The following is a 20,139-nucleotide window of genomic DNA, read 5'->3' on the forward strand; positions in this document are numbered from 1 at the left end:
CCCACAAAAATCCTATGCATCCCAAAGTGTAACTTCTAAAAGAAAATATTCTTCTCAAGAGGCTTATTGTGAGACTTCTAAAAGAGAACTTATAACAGAAAAAAGAAAAAAGAAAAAAAAGAAAAGAAAAGACCTATTATTCAGCATGTTCACACATACTTCCTTTCACAGCTAAATCAAGAAGTGCCTAGCAGCGAGAATAACATTTCTCCGATTTATTCACTTCATATTTTTCAAGAAACATCTTTGCAACCAGGGTTAGTGATGTAAAAAGAAATTGCTCTCAAAAGTCAAAACACATCTCATCCTTTTATATAGTTTTTGTTGAAGATATGTGATCTGATATTATGGAAAGATTTGATATTGTAAATATTAGGAAAGATTTGATTATAGTATCATATGATTATAGTATCATGTACTAATTAGGTATCATATGATTATAGTATCATATATTAATTAGGTAGTAGATTGATTTAGATTAGCATGATTTTAGAATCTAAATTAGGTTACACTTGTGTATATATATTTGTATATTGTGTAGTCCAAAGATATGAAGAAGAGTATTTTCTCTCCCTTTTTCTTAGTTTACATGGTATCAGAGCTTCAGGCTCTGTTATCAGTTTGTCTTTTGACGTGACCCTATTGAGTCACTTTTAGGTCTTTCTTGTGTGAATTATAATGGCAGATATGAAAGATAGTAGTAGAGAGATGAAAACAGTAATTTCTGATGTTATTCCTACAACATCAAAAATTACTGAACACAAATTGAGTGGAAAAAATTTTTTTGATTGGAGTAAAACTATTCGGATATATCTGCGCAGCATCGATAGAGATGATCATCTCACTGATGACCCGCCCGTTGATGGAGAAGAAAAGAAGGTTTGGCTAAGGGAAGATGCAAAACTATTTTTGCAGATTCGAAACTCTATTGATAATGAGATAGTCAGTCTCATTAATCATTGTGAGTTTGTTAAAGATCTTATGGATTATTTGGCTTTCTTGTATTTTGGTAAGGGTAATTTAAATCATATATATGATGTTTGCAAGGAATTTTACCGTCCAGAAAAACAGCAGAGATCCCTTACAGAATATTTTATGGATTTTAAACGTGTGTATGAGGAATTGAATTCTCTCCTTCCTTTTAGTACTGATGTAAAAACTCAACAGTCTCATCGGGAACAAATGGCTGTAATGAGTTTTCTTGCAGGATTACCAATTGAGTTTGATGCTGCTCGAACACAAATTCTCTCTAGCCCAGAGATTGTTTCCCTCCATGACACTTTCACACGAGTGTTGAAAACCGAGGGATCTTTGTCTACTTCCAATGTTACTAGTGCTCTCGTAAGTCGAAGTGGAGTTGGTCGAGGAAATAATGGTAGAAACAGTGGCAAAAATGGGATTGGTGGGATTCCTGGTCATGGACAATACAACTCAAATCAACGAGTCTGTTATCACTGTAAGAAACTAGGCCATACCATACGTACGTGTTGGGACCTTCATGGTAGACCTCAACAGCAGCCCCCGTTTGCAAATTTCGCAACCCAGGAAAACAATTATGTGCCTTCTGACAAATCCATACACCTCTGCTGATGAGTTTGCCCGCTTTACTGAGTTCCAAGCCTCACAAAAATCTGCTAACCCATCTTCTAGTACCAATCCTCCTTCTATTGATCACTCAGGTAAACCTACTACATGCCTTGTGTCATCTTCTAACAAATGGGTCATCGATTCCGGTGCAACAGATCATATGACCAGTAATAAAGGTATCCTCTCCTCTTTTAATCCTAACAAAGATCATCCGAATGTTACTTTGGCTGATGGGTCATGTGCTTCAGTTGTGGGTTCTGGTATAGCAATTCCTGTGTCATCTATCCCTTTATATTCAATCTTATGCTTACCTAATTTTTCGTTTAATCTACTCTCAGTCAGTAAAATTACAAAAGCTCTCAAGTGCTCTGTCTCATTTTTCCTGAATATTGTGTTTTTCAGGATCTTATGATGGGGAAGATTATTGGTAAAGGACATGAGTCTCGCGGCCTGTATACACTTGAAACCGCTTCATCGAAAGTGCCAAAACCTGTTGCATGTTCCTCCACCTTGACTCCGCTTGAAATTCACTGTCGTTTGGGTCATCCAACTCTACCCACTTTGAAGAAGTTGTGTCCAAATTTTCAGAATTTATCCCATTTAGATTGTGAGTCTTGCCAATTTACCAAGCATCATCGTTTGCCTTATTTGCCTAGAGTCAATAAACGGACTTCATCCCTCTTTGAATTAGTGCACTCTTATATATGGGGCCCTTGTCCAATAGTATCTAAGGTTGGTTTTAAGTATTTTGTCACCTTTGTTGATGACTACTCTCGTGTTACTTGGTTATATTTAATGAGAAGTCGTTCAGATTTATTTAATATCTTTTGTTCCTTTTGTTCTGAAATAAAAAAACAATTCAATGTGTCTGTCCGCATTTTGTGAAGTGATAATGCAAAAGAGTACTTTTCTAAACCCTTTAATTCATATATGTCAGAAAATGGAATCCTTCACCAATCTTCATGTCCTGACACACCACCACAAAATGGTGTTGCTGAAAGGAAAAATAGGCACTTATTAGAAATTGCTAGAGCCCTTCTATTTCACATGAAGGTTCCTAAGCAATTTTGGGCAGATGCGGTTTCAACAGCCTGTTTCTTAATTAATCGCATGCCATCTTCTGTGCTTGCTGGTGAGATTCCTTATTCAATTTTGTTTCCAACCCAATCTTTATTCCCCATTGAGACACGCATATTTGGGTGTACTTGTTTTGTTCGTGATACCCGTCCTCAGGTGTCTAAATTAGATCCCAAATCTCTCAAGTGTGTTTTTTTGGATTATTCACGTCTTCGAAAAGGGTATAGATGTTATTCTCCAAGTTTAGATCGTTATTTAGTCTCTGCTGATGTTACAGTTTTTGAGGCGCATCCATTTTTTCTTAAGTCTAATGTCTATAGTAGTCAGGGGGAGGGAGATGATATTCTAGTCTACACTGTTACAACAACTGTTCCTACAAGACCACCGATCACTCAAGTGTATTCTCGTCGTCCTCAACACATAGACTCACATCCTCCACCACCTTCTCTATCTACAGATCCGAGTCCTGATCCACCACTTCCTGAGCCTCTAGATTCTAGTCTTGATTTGCTTATTGCTTTAAGAAAAGGTAAAAGACAGTGCACTTACCCAGTTTCATCATTTGCTTCATATGACCATTTGTCTCCCTCCTTGCGTTGTTTTACTGCTTCCTTAGATTCAATATCTCTTCCTCAACGCTTATCTGAGGCTTTGGAACATCCTGGTTGGCGGGCTGCTATGGAGGAAGAAATGATGGCCCTAGATAATAATGGTACCTGGGATTTGGTTCATCTACCAACAGGTAAGAAACCTATTGGTTGTAAATGGGTGTTTGCTGTAAAAGTCAATCCTGATGGTTCTGTTGCTCGCCTCAAAGCTCGTCTTGTTGCAAAAGGGTATGCTCAGACATATGGGGTGGATTACTCAGACACGTTTTCTCCGTAGCAAAACTCACCTCTGTTCGATTATTTATTTCCCTTGCTGCTACTAATAATTGGCCTTTGTACCAGTTAGATGTTAAGAATGCATTCCTTCATGGGATTTGCAAGAGGAAGTTTATATGGAGCAACCACCTGGATTTGTTGCTCAGGGGGAGTCTGGTAAGGTTTGTAGACTCCGAAAGTCACTATATGGTTTAAAACAGAGTCCTCGTGCTTGGTTTGGAAGATTCAGTGAGGTGGTTCAAGAGTTTGGCATGAAGAAGTGTAATTCTGATCATTCTGTCTTTTATCAACAATCTGAAGTTGGTATTATCCTATTAGTGGTTTATGTTGATGATATTGTTATTACTGGTAGTAACAATGCAGGTATTGCAGCTCTTAAAAATTTTCTTCAATCGCGCTTCCAGACAAAAGATTTGGGTATGTTGAAATACTTTTTAGGCATTGAGGTTACAAGATGTAAACAAGGTATCTTCTTATGCCAAAGGAAGTATGTCCTTGATCTTTTGAAAGCAACAGGAAAGCTAGGTGCTAGGCCATGCAGTGCACCAATAATCCCCAACATGCAACTTGCAGCAGATGATGGGGAGTTATTCTCAGATCCTGAAATGTATCGGAGATTAGTGGGGAAAGTTGAATTATCTCACTGTGACTCGTCCAGATATTGCATATCCGGTTAGTATTATGAATCAATTTATATCCTCACCAAGAACCACCCATTGGGCAGTTTTAGAGCAAATCTTATGTTATCTTAAAGGAGCTCCAGGACGTGGTATACTATATGGTAATCATGGCCATTCTCATGTTGAATGCTTCTCAGATGCGGATTGGGCAGGTTCTAAAATTGATCGAAGATCTACAACTGGATATTGTGTCTTCGTTAGAGGTAATTTGGTATCATGAAAAAGTAAGAAACAAAGTGTAGTATCTCGCTCTAGTGCAGAGTCTGAATACCGGTCTATGGCACAATCCACTTGTGAGCTTATATGGATACATCAATTATTGTGTGAGGTGGGAATCAATAATTCACTTCCAATGAAGTTATGGTGTGGCAATCAAGCTGCCCTTCATATAGCATCAAATCCAGTTTTTTATGAGAGAACAAAGCATATCGAAGTTGATTGCCACTTTGTTCGTGAAAAAATTCAGCAAAACTTGATCTCAACCAATGTGAGAACTGGAGAACAGTTAGCTGATATTTTCACTAAGCCTCTAAATGGTCCGAGAATTGATTACATTTGTGGCAAGATGGGCATGATTAACATCTATGCTCCATCTTGAGGGGGAGTGTTGAAGATATGTGATCTGATATTATGGAAAGATTTGATATTGTAAATATTAGGAAAGATTTGATTATAGTATCATATGATTATAGTATCATGTGCTAATTAGGTATCATATGATTATAGTATCATATATTAATTAGGTAGTAGATTGATTTAGATTAGCATGATTTTAGGATCTAAATTAGGTTACACTTGTGTATATATATTTGTATATTGTGTAGTCCAAAGATATGAAGAAGAGTATTTTCTCTCCCTTTTTCTTAGTTTACAGTTTTATACTTTTTGAAGATTGAGAGAGTAGCTTTCTAAAATTAAGTTTGTTTTATCAGAAAAAATTACTAAACAGAAGACAGAACCTCCTTGAAACCGATCTTCTAGTCTAGGCATAGTGTTTCAGGTAAATATCTTATAGCCATAAGGATGCCATCATGCATTTCACCCTTCCAAGATTTCTTTTTTCTTTTCGACCACAACTGATAACAGTGCCAAACACCGACTTAAATATAGCTGGATCAAAACTAGAGTTTCATTCGAATATTAACCCACATCATACAAGGGTAACCAAGTTAATTGTAGTACTTCTATAGAAGACTTCTGAGGGTAACCAAAGTTGGACCTAAGTTCTCTCCTGTCCTCTCCACTCTTCTCTTCCACTTCTCTTCTTCCCTATTTTTGCATTCTTATCCAACCAGTATGATACCAATACCAATACTTCTCAATTCTATTCCATGCTCACTCATTAGAGATCAAAGAAATATATTCTGCATATAAATATTCATTGACTACTGTTTTGTTGCTGAAACCTACAAGATCCTAATGATTTTCAGTTTTTTGACAGATATAATCAACAGTTAGCAACTACTATGTGACTTGTTTAGCAGGTTGAAAGAAAGGATCATAAGAAGCACAATTAAAAGAAGAAAAAAGACACAATTTCATACCAAAACGCGTTCCAGTATGAGCTGAATGACAAGTTGCTCCAATTCATCTCTCTTTAGCTCAGGATCTGTGCAAAAAAAACCATGAAGATTTTATTTTTCATCCCCAATGTTTGGACATTACTGAAAGAAAGTAAGAGAAACTAAGAAGATAACAAATATTTAGTGCTCCACTAATAATGACACAACTGAGAAAGGAAACAAAAGTCATTTAACGTAAAAAAAAAAAAAGGAAATAACCAAAGCAACATTGAATTCAATGAAAGTCACCCATCTATAGCAATCCAAATAGATCACTTAGTTTAATATCCAAAGATTATGCTAAATTTGTCATTACCTTGTATTGTATATATCCCCCAAAAAGGTTATATATCTATCAACAAATCATTGAGAACAGACCCTCCTTTTTGCATTATAATCATATAATTTTGCCCCCATTGCAGAACAGGCTGATAAAAGGCAGACAACACCTCTAAGATTTCAAGCAATGACAGAATTTCATGTGTCACGTTGGAGAATTATGAGAAAATGTTAATCTGTTAATCCTGTGAGAAAAGAAAAAGAACTGAAAATAACATATAAATCTCATACATACTATATACAAAGCCTATGGGAAAATGAAAATTAAAGGAGAAGTCTGTGCGAAACAGATTTTGATCAAAGTTAAAGCTTATGACATTGTCATCCCAAAACAACCAAAAAAAAGGGTTAAAGAAAATGATGAGAAAAAGAGAGAAGTTCAAGTCATCAAACCTTAAACATGGGTAACTAGATGATTTATATCCACATCAGTTCAGCTACATAAGTAACCAGGATACAATATGTAGAGTGGAGACTTCAATTAGTATAAAAGGTAATTCAGGACAAAAGACAAACCTACTCCTTTCTGCTTAACCTTCAGTTTGTCCGCCAGTTGCAGCATCGTAACTCTTTGATCATTCTCTTGTAAATCTTGCAGTAGTGATACTATCATTTTTGCATGAGCTGCAGATATAACCGTGTTAAGCATAAATTACATATATATAAACCAAGTTATCAAGGAAAAAGAGAAAACAAAAAAAAAAGTAAAAACCCATTTGTCAAAAGGAACTCTTAACAGGTCTCTAACTTCTCTCCCCCTTCCCATCTGATATCATTCCTTCCTACCCTAGAATGCTGTGTAAATTTTAGGCAAAGTAGATCATTTCCATTTTGTGAAAATGCTTTGAACTGTTTGTTACTACATAGTAATACAAACAAGTATACCAGATACATCCAATTCCTTCACATCACTTGCAAAAGCACAGTTGTCACACATCCCTGACAAAAATACAATTTCAGCATGTAAGTGCTCACATTAAAAGGCAGAGTAAAAACTTAACCTCTTAATGGCATGAGCACCAGCAAATTTACCATTACAATCTCGTAGAGGCTCGGCAAAATGTCTGAAAAAAGCACCTCGGCGGCATTCTCTTTTCGACTGCAATTGGAAGAAATACACCCAAGTTTTATTGGATTGCACAATCAGCTCAGGATCTACAATTTCCCTCAAGTTGGTAACCAAATAAATAGTAATAGAATATCCAACTACCAAGTTATCAACCACGACCAAGTATACCACAGTCAAAAGAAAGCTTTTAGACTTCACTTTAATATCCAAAACTTAGACTGAAGAAAGTTTATAGCCCTAGTGTTTATAGCCAATTGCATCTCTTCTAGAAAATCATCCATCAACATCCTATAACATGACTGGAGAACATTCTATTAGTATGAACTACAAAGAGAAAAGTTGTACCAAACCACCACCATGGAAGTTCCTAGATACATTCTTCATGATGCCAGTCAGCTCACTGCCTAGGGGCAAAGATAAGATACTAAACAAGTCTATCAGATGCACTTTCAAAGTTTGATTGCAGAGCTTGGAATCCCTTGATTGCCCCAAAAATAGGCTAGCTATTCATCTGTATGATGTTACATCGCAACTTAACCTGTAGCTAGCAATGAGCTATGAAAACTTTCAGTCAGGAGAGGTAGGCCAAATAACTTATAGAATACATTTTAATAACTTAGAATACATCTTTCAACATTTAGGTATAGAAGATCCCATATTCCAGCACGACCTCTGAGGTTGACAAATAAGGGCATCCTCAAATATTCTTCCATTTTTGGACTAGCTTAGACTACACATAATAAAAGAGGCCTCATACTATTTCATACAAACTGCAATAACTGACTATTTCCTGTCATAATTCTAGCAAAAGGACCAAAGAGTTTTGTGTTCGATACAAGTTTTAGGTATTCAAGCACTCGTAAGGCACAGGAATATGCTCAGGTAATAAAGTAGAAATAGCTTTTTCATCACAAATAACCAAATTAGGAATAAAAACAGTATATAGGAAAATTCCTGTCCAAAGGCCTTATAAAGGTACTTCACAGACCATAAAACTGACATACAGCTCAAAAGAAAATGTTTGCTGATGTTGTCAATATTCACCAGGGCAGCAAAATCCACCAGGACACCACTTCGCATGTATGAACCAAAAATTTTTCCAGGCTATCAGAATCAAGATTACATACAAGTTGACCTTAATGGTGAACAAAGAAATACCAAAACAATTTAACCCGTTCATAGTACAGTCAACTAAGGAGGATCCATTGTAAGTGTATAAATTGTCTTACAAGTTATATATACATTATAGTCTTCAAATACAGAATTCAAGTTGCTCAAAAAAGTCCTTTTTGGAGGCAAGGTAAAAGAATAAGAGGATGCAGAGTTTAGGAAGAGGGAAACAGAGACGAAGAAATGGACCTCTTGTTGATATTGGTAGGAGTTTTTTTTGAGGGAACAAAAGATAAGGATGAAGGCATTGGGCCTTTTTGACCGTATTAATGATTATTATCTAGTGCCCCTCACCACATTTATTTGTTGAAAGGTCAAAAATTATATAAAATGAAATCCAACAGTCAAAAAGGCAAACAGAAATGTATGTAAAAAAACCCAACAAACTAAAAAGCACGCTTTCTGCTTTTGCACTTTTACTGCACTTCATTTTGCTCACACACTTCAGACATAAAAAACCTATGGCCATGTGCTTATCTTGCTGCGCACTTAAAAGAGCACTTTGCTCGCTTTTAAATACCATGATTGGACTAATTATTTGTTTAAGTTTGCATTCCTTCAAAAGAGGAAATGGAGGGAAAGGAGACCCATTTTGAATGAAATTACTTTTACTACTTACACTATTTTAAGATCATTTCTTTTCCTTTCCTTTCATCTCCCTCTCAAAGCAATATATAATTCTTTCCTTTATTTTCCTTCTATTTCTAATCCAGAATGACAAGGATGGAAACCACTTTGCTCTAATGTCCTTTCCCTTCCTTCAATCCAAATGGTGCATAAGGGGAGTCATCAGCAATTCTATAGTGAAACTCAAAGTTGGTCTCTGTAATTCAGCATTCAGTAAGGAACGTTGCAGCTTTTCTGATTGGAAAGAAAAGTAAGGAGAAAAGAGGCATTAAATGTTTTGAGTTTTGGTTTGATATTTGAGCAGAGACTGGATAAGATAAGCTTTGAAAATATAGTTTCATTTCCATCCAATTGAGCAGAGATGGAGGGAAAAGTAGACCACTTTTAACGAAGTTATACTCATTACCCAACATACCATGAAAATTGAACAGATACTTAAAACCTGTTTCATTTCCTTACAATCCATCCCTGACTAAACAATATGTCTACTCTTACATTTCCTCTACTTCCATATTTATCCAAACAATATAAATGAATACTACCTACTTCTACACCTTTTTGATCAGCATATTTGCCTTTTCTTTCCTTTCCTTCAATCCAAACAGTGCCACAAAAAGTTCTATAGATTCAGCCTTGGAAATCTTCATGCTCAAAAAGTGATAGAGATTTCAAGCTGTTTCACTTGCCTACAACTTTGATTTCTCACTGAATACATACCTCATGGTTGAGGATATCTGCTCTTAGCTTCACACTGCTATAAATCACTTAATATTCAACTCGAGGAATTTGATCTCTCTCAAATATCCTCTCACCAATGATCACATAAAGTAGAACAGTTTCTGCTGTCAAACAGTTGAAAAATCTTCAAAAGCCAAGAAAAAATGCTCATTAGAATCCTCAACACCCTTGTTCTACATAGACATATTAAAGTTCGAAAGGAACTTGGTCAATATTTGGTGCTCTTATATGGTTCTAGATTTTATGCCATGGTACAGAGCAATGTATTGTATTGTTGGTAAAATCTATGATCTCGAATGAAAAGTCCATGCAAGTCCCAAGGCACCTATCTTGACGCTTTTAAGACAATTAGGTAGTGTTTTATCTTTTGGTCCCTACTCAGTGACTCAGTTTGCCGCCAGGCTCAGGTCTCATCAAGTTATGATGGGCTCTCAGTTTTTCTTTTAGGTGATTTTGTGCTTTTCATTCTTCATCATTTCGATAGGAAAGCCATCGTTTTATACTCATGCTAAACAACTGTATGTACACATCTACAAAGATTTAGCAGCAGAACAATGAACCACTCAATGCAAAGTCAAGGAGCTTAAACGGGGTACTGTGGTTTGAGATGAATTAAGTTTAAGTCATGGTACTTGAACAGGACTATATCCATTATGTTCAAGACATCAAAACAAGTAAATATCCGATATAGCAAGCTTGCTCCTTAAAGGACTATAAAATTTTGTCTTTTTTAAAACATGACAAATAACAAAAGATCAAAAACAATCAATGGATGTTCAAGAAGTTATAGATACATTTTATAATTACAAACAATTTCAATTAGTGTATCATCCAAGAAAACTGGGGTTTCTTGTAAATGAGAGTAATTACCAGACAGTATCGCACTATGTCGTAGAGATTTTGCAATCCAGCATTCTCATAGAAGACCATTGAGCTCTGGCAAACAGCAGCAAAGAGTTATATGGCACTATGAACATTAAACTTATTGATTATTAATTTTTAAATTATTCCATTACCTGCCTAGGAACATCACCAGGTCTAAAGTACAGAACACATTCTGAAGGAAGGCCATCTCTTCCAGCCCGCCCGCTTTCCTGCAGTAAGAGAAGTTAGATGAAATGAAGTAGAATAAAATGAAGGTTCCAGGAAGGAGTAAAACCTGATAGTATGTCTCCATTGATTTGCTTAAACTGTGATGAATGACAAACCTGACTACAAACAAGTCAACTGTATCAACATGACTAACCAGAAACAATTTGAAGTGACTAACCATAAAATGCACTGAAAATGACACAAATAAACCCTTGACTAGATTTGTGAACCCACTTGTCAGATTTAGGAATCATTGGAAAATTGACCAACGATGCCAAAGGTCACAAATTTTTATTATTCTTATAAACTGTAAAATAAAATTCTTTTGGATGTTCATGATGCCTTTAACATGGCCAAAACAGTTAGAAAATGGTAGCTCTAGGACTGGTAGGCATGACGCAGTCCAAATTTTCCAGTGAGATAGTTTTTAAGTTGCTTCTTAACAATTTATCTAAAGGCAATCCTGGTTTGGCTGGTCAATTATTCACTCCAAAGAGGTGAATTTCTTAAAATAATCCCCGAAAATAGAATTGTCTCAAAAGTGGGGGTATTTGGCAAGGGTTTCTAATATTAATGTCGCCGAAATAAACCTACACAGCGACCTTTTTTTTTTTGGATTTTTTTTCAAGTGTCAGACTTGCACTTTTTTTTAAAAAAAACAATGTGTCTGTTGTCACATAAGGGTGTGCAGTAACAGATATATCTTTTTTTAAACAGATTGTCTCAGTCATTGCATTATATATTTTTAAAATCAAGTACGACCTTCTAGCCATTGATGAATTCTTCATCAACAGCTATATTGTCGATACAATCAAGGCTGCCGTTGGATGCGCCAAAAAATTCTATAAATAGCCCCCACTTTGGACGATCACACCCGTACCATCCCCATTTCTAGGGTACCATGTGGCGCCCCACTTCTCCTTAAGGCGAACCAAAGAGTATCCGCGGGACGCCTGCCTAACTCTCGCCAGGACTCAAGCCAAATCATTCAACCTTATTATCGAACTGAGCTCCGGAGCACTAGGGTTCAGCTTACTAGGTTGAGAGAGGAGGTCCGTAGTCGGGCTTCCGATATCGTAGCTGATGCCACTAGATTAGTGGATGAGGCGATGGGTGTAGCTCAGGACTCTGAGGAGGAGGATCCGGAGGAGGAGGTTCCTCCTAATAGTCCTACTGTGGACTAGGTCTAAGCAGTTTGACCACTCTTTTGACTCTTTTGATCAGTATAGCTAGTATTAGCAGGGGTGATGCTAAGTGCTGAGACCATTGTATTTTGCATGACTGTGTGGCCTATTTTTGAGGCACTTGCTTTACTTTAGTCTTATGTGACTAAAAGTACTCTTGTGGCACCTGTGTGCTATATTTTTGTGACTACCCCATGACTTGCTAATTGTATGAACTTGATATGCTAATGAATGTAAATTATTGTTAATTCCAATATTTTCTTGATTGGTTCCTGCTCTCTACTTTGCATCGCATAATTTATTTATTTCTTGCACTAGACACGCCTAAGTTATGGAAGGGCTAAGAAGGGGTCGAGGCCGTGGGCGAGGGACTAGACCGGCCCAACCCCAGGGGAATGACCAGGGATCGGCAACTGGATCGACCCAAGGTCAGAAAAATATTGAGGGTAATCAAGTGGCTACTGCCATTAACAGGATGACTGATATCCTAGAGTGCTTAGCTGATAGACAAGGACCTGGACCGTTCAACCAACCTGGAGGTCAAGAAAGAGGAGAGGATAGAGCCTTAGAGAGGTTCTTAAAATTTAACCCGCCTAAGTTCCTTGGCGAACCTGATCCTGAGGTAGCGGAGAATTGGTTAGAAAGGATGACCAACATATTCGCTGCTTTAGATTACACTGAGGATAGGCAAGTGAACTTCGCTACTTTCCAATTTGAGGGAGTAGCCCGTGCTTAGTGGGATCTAATAAAAGGAAAATGGGAGAGGACTCAAACTCCTTGGATTTGGGAGAATTTCACAAGGAAATTTAATGAAAAGTTTCTTCCGCCCTTAATCCAAGAGAAGAGGGAGGATGAATTTATTAAGTTGAAATAAGGAACCCTTACCGTAGCAGAATACGAGGGGAAATTCACTAAGCTTTCCAAGTATGCCCCTGAGCTAGTGGTCAATGAACGAAAGAGGATTAGACGGTTTGTTCAGGGACTTAATGTGGAAATCCAGGAGGGCTTAGCGGCGGCCCAAATCTCTACATTTACGGAGGCTTTAGAGAAAGCACAGAGGGTTGAGAGTGCAAGATCTCAAGTGAGAGACTTCCACAACAGAAAACGAAACTTTTCTAGCCATACCTCTGGACAAGCTAGTAAAAGTGCACAGCCTTCCAAGATGGGAAGAGGAGCGGGAGGACCAAGGACTGCTGGAGCTTCGAGAGGGGCTTTATCTAGAGGAGGCCGTAGTGGACTGACACAGGCTAGGAGAGCGCCTTCCAATGGATCAGCGGTGACCCCTCAAGTTACGTGTGGGTACTGCGGAAAACCCAACCATTCTGAAAGTGACTGTTGGAGGAAGTCTGGGAAGTGCTTGGCCTGCGGTAGTACCGAGCATCAGCTCGCGAATTGCCCAAACAAACTGAAGGCGGGAGGTGATACCCAGAGACCGGAAAAGTCAGCCTCTAAGCAAACCAGTGCCGGAGGGAGCCGACCGAAAGTACCGGTCAGGGTTTATGCACTGGATTACCAACAAGTTCCTGAGGCAACTGAGGTGGTAGAAGGTACAATCCCAATCTTTCACCGTTTAGCTAGGGTTTTAATTGATCCAGGTGCTACACATTCTTTTGTAAACCCTAACTTTATGAGTGGGATAGACTTGAAGCCAATTAAGTTATCATATGATCTAGAGGTTAAAACGCTTACTGGGGATCAAAGTCTAATTGCTAACTTGGTGTATCAAGATTGTGAAGTCTGGATTAGGGAACGAAAATTACTGGCCGATTTGATGGGATTGACGATTAAGGGATACGATGTAATCTTGGGGATGGATTGATTAGCCCGTTATAATGCTCAGTTAAACTGTAGGACGAAGATCATAGAGTTGCGTCTTCCAGGAAAAACAACTCTGAAACTGGATGTAAGGAGTAGATTAGCTTCGTCTGCACTTATTTCAGGAATTCGGGCTAGAAAGTTGTTAAGTAAAGGAGCTCAAGGATATTTGGCATTTCTTATTAACACCCCTAGTGATAAGGTGAATTTGGAGGACATGTCTGTAGTGAAAGACTTTCCTGATGTTTTTTCTGAAGAATTGGAGTTCCTACCCCCGGAACGGAAAATAGCCTTTAAGATCGATGTAACTCTGGGAGTAGCCCCTATTTCTAGAACGCCATATCGAATGGCCCCAGCCGAATTGAAGGAGTTGAAATTGCAACTACAAGACTTGTTAGAGCGGGATTTTATAATGGAAAGTGATTCGCCGTGGGGAGCCCCAGTTTTGTTTGTTAAGAAAAAGGACGGGAGTTTGAGGCTATGTATAGACTATAGAGGCTTGAATGAGGTCACCATTAAGAATAAATACCCACTGGCCCACATTGACGAGTTATTTGACCAATTGCAAGGGGCGGTAGTATTCTCAAAATTAGATTTGAGACAGGGTTATTATCAGTTAAGGATTTTGGAGGACATACCCAAGACTGCTTTTAACTCGAGATATGGGCATTTTGAATTTGCCGTGATGCCGTTTGGGTTAACGAATGCACCTGCTGCTTTTATGGATTTAATGCATAGGGTCTTTAAACCCTATTTAAATCAATTCGTGGTAGTGTTCATTGATGATATATTGATGTATTCTAAGAATGTGAAGGATCATGAGAAGCATTTGAGAATCGTTTTGCAAACTTTGAGGGAACATCAATTATATGCTAAGTTTAGCAAGTGTGAGTTCTGGTTAAAAGAAGTGACTTTCTTGGGACACATAATTTCTAAGGATGGGATTAAAGTGGATCCAGCTAAAGTGGAGGCTGTTTCGAAATGGAAACGACCGGAAAACCCTACCGAGGTTCGAAGTTTTATTGGATTAGCAAGGTACTACCGGAGATTTATCAAAGATTTCTCTAGAATTGCTGGACCCATGACTGAATTGACCAAGAAGAATGGGAAGTTTCTATGGAGTCCTAAGTGTGAAGAAAGTTTTCAGGAATTAAAAAGACGGTTGACAAGAGCGCCTGTGTTAGCTTTGCCAAACGGAAAGGATAATTTTGTGATTTACACAGATGCATCTAAGGAAGGACTAGGATGTGTTTTAATGCAAAATGACAAAGTGATAGCATATGCCTCTAGAAAATTGAAACCGCATGAAGGGAATTACCCGACTCATGATTTGGAGTTAGCGGCTGTGGTCTTTGCTTTGAAGAAATGGAGGCATTATCTGTACGGAGTGACATTTGAGATTTTTACAGACCACAAAAGTCTTAAGTACTTATTTTCTCAAAAGGAACTGAATTTGAGGCATCGTAGATGGATGAAATTTTTGGAAGACTATGACTGCACGATTAAGTACCATCCAGGAAAAGCTAATGTAGTGACTGACGTTTTGAGTCGTCAAGTACAGATGGCTGGATTGATGATTAAGGAATTTCAATTGTTGGAAGAAGTTAGTTATTGGAATCCTCGATTGGAACCGGAGAAAGTCATTTTGGGGAATATTGTAATGAATTCCACTTTGATGGAACGTATCAAGGAATCTCAAGGAAAGGACACTGAAGTACAGAAATGGTCTGAAAAGGTTAAAAAGGGGGATAAATCGGATTTTAACTTGGGACCGAATGGTGTATTGAGATTTCGGAATCGGCTAATTGTGCCAAAGGATAAAAGGCTTAAAAAGGAAATTTTAGAAGAGGCACACCGATCAAAATTTACGGTACATCCAGGAGGGAATAAAATGTACCAGCACTTGAAGAGTCTTTATTGGTGGGAGAACATGAAGAAGGAGATTGCTAAATTTGTCCAAACATGCTTAATTTGTCAACAGGTTAAAACCGAACATCAGAAACCATCGGGACTTTTGCAACCTCTAGAAATACCTGAGTGGAAATGGGAAAATATCACCATGAATTTTGTATCGGGATTACCAAGGACACAGAGAGGCCATGATGCGATTTGGGTAATAGTGGATAGATTGACCAAATCGGCTCATTTTCTGCCGATTAATATGAAATACCCATTAGAGAAGTTGGCCAGATTGTATTTGGATGAGATCATTAGGTTGCATGGAATACCTGTCAGTATTGTGTCGGATAGAAATCCAAGATTTGTTTCGAGATTCTGGCAAAAGATGCAAGAAGTGTTAGGGACTAAATTGAACTTTAGTACCACTTATCATCCCCAGACTGATGGACAGTTGGAGAGGACAATTCAAACTTTTGAGGACATGTTATGGACTTGTGTTCTGGACTTTGGAGAGAATTAGGGTAAGTTTTTTACTTTAGTAGAATTTGCCTACAACAATAGTTTCCACTCTTCTATTCAGATGGCCCCGTATGAGGCACTTTATGGTCGGAAATGTAGGTCTCCAATTTGTTGGGACGAAATAGGTGAACGAAAAATCTTAGACCCGACCACAGTATCTTGGATTGAAAAAACTAGTGAGAAAGTAAGGTTAGTACGCCAAAGAATTCAGACCGCCCAGAGCCGCCAAAAGAGTTATGCCGATAATCGAAGAAAAGATTTGGAATTTACTGTTGGAGATTCGGTATTTCTCAAGATTACACCTTTGAGAGCAAGTTTGATGTTTGGAAAAGGAAAGAAGTTACAGCCAAGGTTTGTAGGGCCTTACAAGATTATCCAACGTGTGGGGAGTGTAGCCTAAAAGTTGGAATTACCGCCGAGTTTATCTCAAATGCATAATGTGTTTCATGTATCTATGTTTAAGAAGTATCATCTGAACCCTTCTCACGTCTTACAACCGGAAAATGTTGAGATTGATAAAACTTTGACCTATGAGAAAAAATCGGTTAAGCTTCTGGATAGGAAGGTGAAGGAATTGAGGAATAAACATATACCATTAGTAAAAGTCCTTTGGAAGAACCATGGGTTGGAGGAAGCAACTTGAGAAGTCGAAGAAACAATTCGAAAAAAGTATCCAGACCTGTTCGCCAATCAAGATAAATTTCGAGGTCTTAAGGGGGAGAGGATGTGAGGACTCGTAAAATTATTATTTTTCGACTCCTAATTTTGCTCATTTAATTATTTATTCAAATATTTGCTTCGATTATTATTTTCTAACCTTATTAGACTTAAATACATGGAGTTATGACTTCATTATATTTTTAAAGTGACTCGTTTCAAAAATTAATTTTTTGGAAGGTCGATTAATGAAAATAATGAAAATGTGTCTAAAAACTTTAGCCATTTGGAAGTACAATAAGTTCAAAACTTGGAGACATGTACAATGGTCCTAAAATAGGTAATTCTAGTTTTAAGTACTCAAGTGATAGTTAGTGGTACGATCGTTACAAGAATTTCTCGAAAATTTCACTTTATCGCGCCTAAATTGGAAATACGCGTTTTCACGCGCGTGCTTAATTGAGGAATTTTAGACCATTATTTTGGGACAATTAATAGTGAATAATATTTATATGAATATAAGTGTACTAGAGGTTTAGTGCACTAGTGAAACAAATGTAAGAGGAATCGAGCACAAAACGCGTGCGTACGCGCACTATTGGAGAATTGACTTTTGTACACTTAAAATCAAAATTTGCTAAGCTTCTCACGGAAGCTTTATCATCAGCAAACACTCCTTTTTCCTTCTCATTTGATCGAACCAGCAGCAGTAAAAACAACCAAGGCTTCTCAAATTTTTTCATTTCCAAATTCTTGCACCAAACCTTCATAGATTCACACCAAACTTCACATACACTTAGCTCTACACTTGGATACCTCTTTGAGCTGCAAAAGGGAGCTAAAACTCACAGTTTTTCTGGAGCAAAAAGGGCCGAAAATCACTGTCTTAGACATCAACTAGAGTAAGTAAAGATCAAACTTTCTAATTTCAATTTTTGGAAGTCCTAATATACCTTTAAGCTCTTATTTTCATATGGGTTGATGTTGTTGTTGGAAAAAATGGAATGTGGGCTCTATGAACTCCCACTCTTGGGTTGTTGCTGATTTTGTGGTTGATGATATTTATAATGCTGGTTTAGTGTTTGAAATGGTGGATTAATGGTGTATAATTAGTAGAAACTTCAAGGAACTCATGGGATAGAAATTTTCGATTTTGCCCCTGCCTTGTTCGGTTATTTTAAGGCCAATTTTTTATGATCTAATGACTTGAATATGATGTTTATATGTTGTATTAGTTGTGTAAAAATTTTCATTGGAAAATATTGAGATTTGATTGGGCAAATGAATTTCTTTGTAAAACTAGTCAAGTTGAAAAACTGTTTCCGTGTAGCTCTGTCCAGCGATAGTGTTTCGGCCGTGACTCTGTCCTCCGACGTCGAAATCGAATGCCGTCGGTGGCATTTGAAACTAGGCATCCATACCTTTCCAACGGTATAAAATGCACGTGTTGGTTCCAAGTGTATGAGCCAAACCAATGGTTTTAAGAAGACTGCCCTGTTTCTCTGTTCTGATGGAACGATTTGATGATGCTTAGGCTTAATTTCGAGCCAGTTGCATGCTGAATCTTAAAACGATTTCTTCTGTGAAATTATAGCCCTATGAATGTATTTTCCAACACTATCAACCATGCTCAATTCCGAATTAAATTGAGTGAGTCATGATCAAAATACGGTGACTGCCTGGTTTTTGAAAACCCTTGGATTTAGACAGATTTGATGTGAGACTTGTTGTGGTCTTACTAAATGAATTTCTTGGTGCTAAACACCTACCAAATGTACCATGTATGTTCCTTAGACTTTTCTTGCACAAATGAACCATGTTTGGAGATTTTCCTTAGCCGAATGTTTGGAAACAGAGAGAAATGGAGCTAAAGGCAGTTTTGCCTTTGTAATTTCAAAACTTTGGTTGATTGGTTAACCACCTTCCCGAAAGTATTTTTTCACGAAATTTGATAGAGAGATACCCTTCATATAGGAGTACTATACTGCAAAATTTGGCACCAATTCAAGTCCGTTTCGACACTTAACTAAAGGTCCAATTCAAGGAAATTTTCCAACTTTCAAGGAAATAGAGTTTATTCTTTCGACATTATGCAAACGTTTTAACCTCGATTTCCAAGATAAAAACCCAAATGCTCCTGTACTTTATGAAACGCCACTCGAACATCGATTTACAAGTAATTAAGGTTCCTTTTCACGAAATTCCCTAGATTATAATAGTGCACAAATTATTTCTTTATAATTGGGTTGTGTGAATAATAATTCACTATTATTTGCTCATGCGCACACGAAAACCTTCAAGAGGATCCCACAGTGGACGCTTAAACTTTCCTTGACTCTACTTGCACTTAATACTTGGTGAGTGTCAAGTGTATGAATACTTGTACTCTCTGAACTTGATTCCTGCTTGGTTTACCTGATTACGTGCTTAGCCCACTTGTTTTAGAAAAATAGAGCCGTGTGTACTTTATCGCACTCGCTCTCATTTGAAAACAAATGATTCATGCTTAACATGATCTACCTGGTTTACATGACTTGAAATACCTGCTTAGATCTGTCAAATGCTTGAATACATGACATGGTATGCTATGGCTGCATACGTCGTTGGAGTGAATCTCCTCGATACTTACATGATACATGGGGGACGCCCAAACTCATAGGCCGACCTTGGAACTCGAGCCGGCATGGGCTTGGTCGGGAACCTTGGTGAGCCATGAGAATTACATGATAAGTCTGATCTATTTGAGAGATCTTGCTTGGCATACTCGTGGAGTATAGCCTTCTAAATGTCGTGCGGGACCGAAACGATGTTCGGTGGACGGAAAGAAGTAAGTGATGATCTACGGATTGGAAATACCGACCCATTTGACGGAGTGTCATAGGGGAAAGGTATACGAGTAACATCGGCAAAGCAAGTGGAACTTAGCCCCTGAGAGCTACTATATCCTTGAATTGTTTCTGATAAATTTCCTTTGGTGAATTGTCAATTATTGAAATATATTATTGTTTAACTCGTAATTGAGATTGTTATTTGAACTACGTGCTTGCATGTATGTTCTTGGCCTCACGAGCGTTTTGCTCACCCTATAGAAAAGTGTGGAGAAACCCTCCTGATGTACTTTTGTTTTAGGGTTTCTATTATATTTTAGCTATGCCCTTGGTTTTGGATTGTACTTTTGGAATTGAAATGTAACTTTTGGGGCGTAATGTATATTTGGGATTCATGATGTATTTTGAATAC

General features: G+C 37.7%; 1 protein-coding gene across 5 annotated transcripts in view; it reads right to left on the minus strand.

The window, feature by feature from the left end:
* Positions 1-20,139, minus strand: part of LOC113779170 (mediator of RNA polymerase II transcription subunit 34) — a 36,271-nt gene that overhangs the window by 3,217 nt on the left and 12,915 nt on the right. For 4 of the 5 annotated variants that reach the window (XM_027324661.1, XM_027324660.1, XM_027324662.1 and 1 more), the window contains 7 exons: positions 10,893-10,945; positions 10,750-10,827; positions 10,604-10,669; positions 7,162-7,228; positions 7,015-7,068; positions 6,646-6,753; positions 5,773-5,837 (listed from right to left, as the gene is read on the minus strand). In XM_027324661.1, the coding sequence (XP_027180462.1) occupies positions 5,773-5,837; positions 6,646-6,753; positions 7,015-7,068; positions 7,162-7,228; positions 10,604-10,669; positions 10,750-10,827; positions 10,893-10,945 (491 nt within the window). The remainder of the gene's footprint in view (positions 1-5,772; positions 5,838-6,645; positions 6,754-7,014; positions 7,069-7,161; positions 7,229-10,603; positions 10,670-10,749; positions 10,828-10,892; positions 10,946-20,139) is intronic. The other variant, XM_027324663.1, reaches the window with a different exon arrangement.

Source organism: Coffea eugenioides, chromosome 8, assembly GCF_003713205.1.
Source record: "Coffea eugenioides isolate CCC68of chromosome 8, Ceug_1.0, whole genome shotgun sequence".
NCBI classification, from domain to species: domain Eukaryota; kingdom Viridiplantae; phylum Streptophyta; class Magnoliopsida; order Gentianales; family Rubiaceae; genus Coffea; species Coffea eugenioides.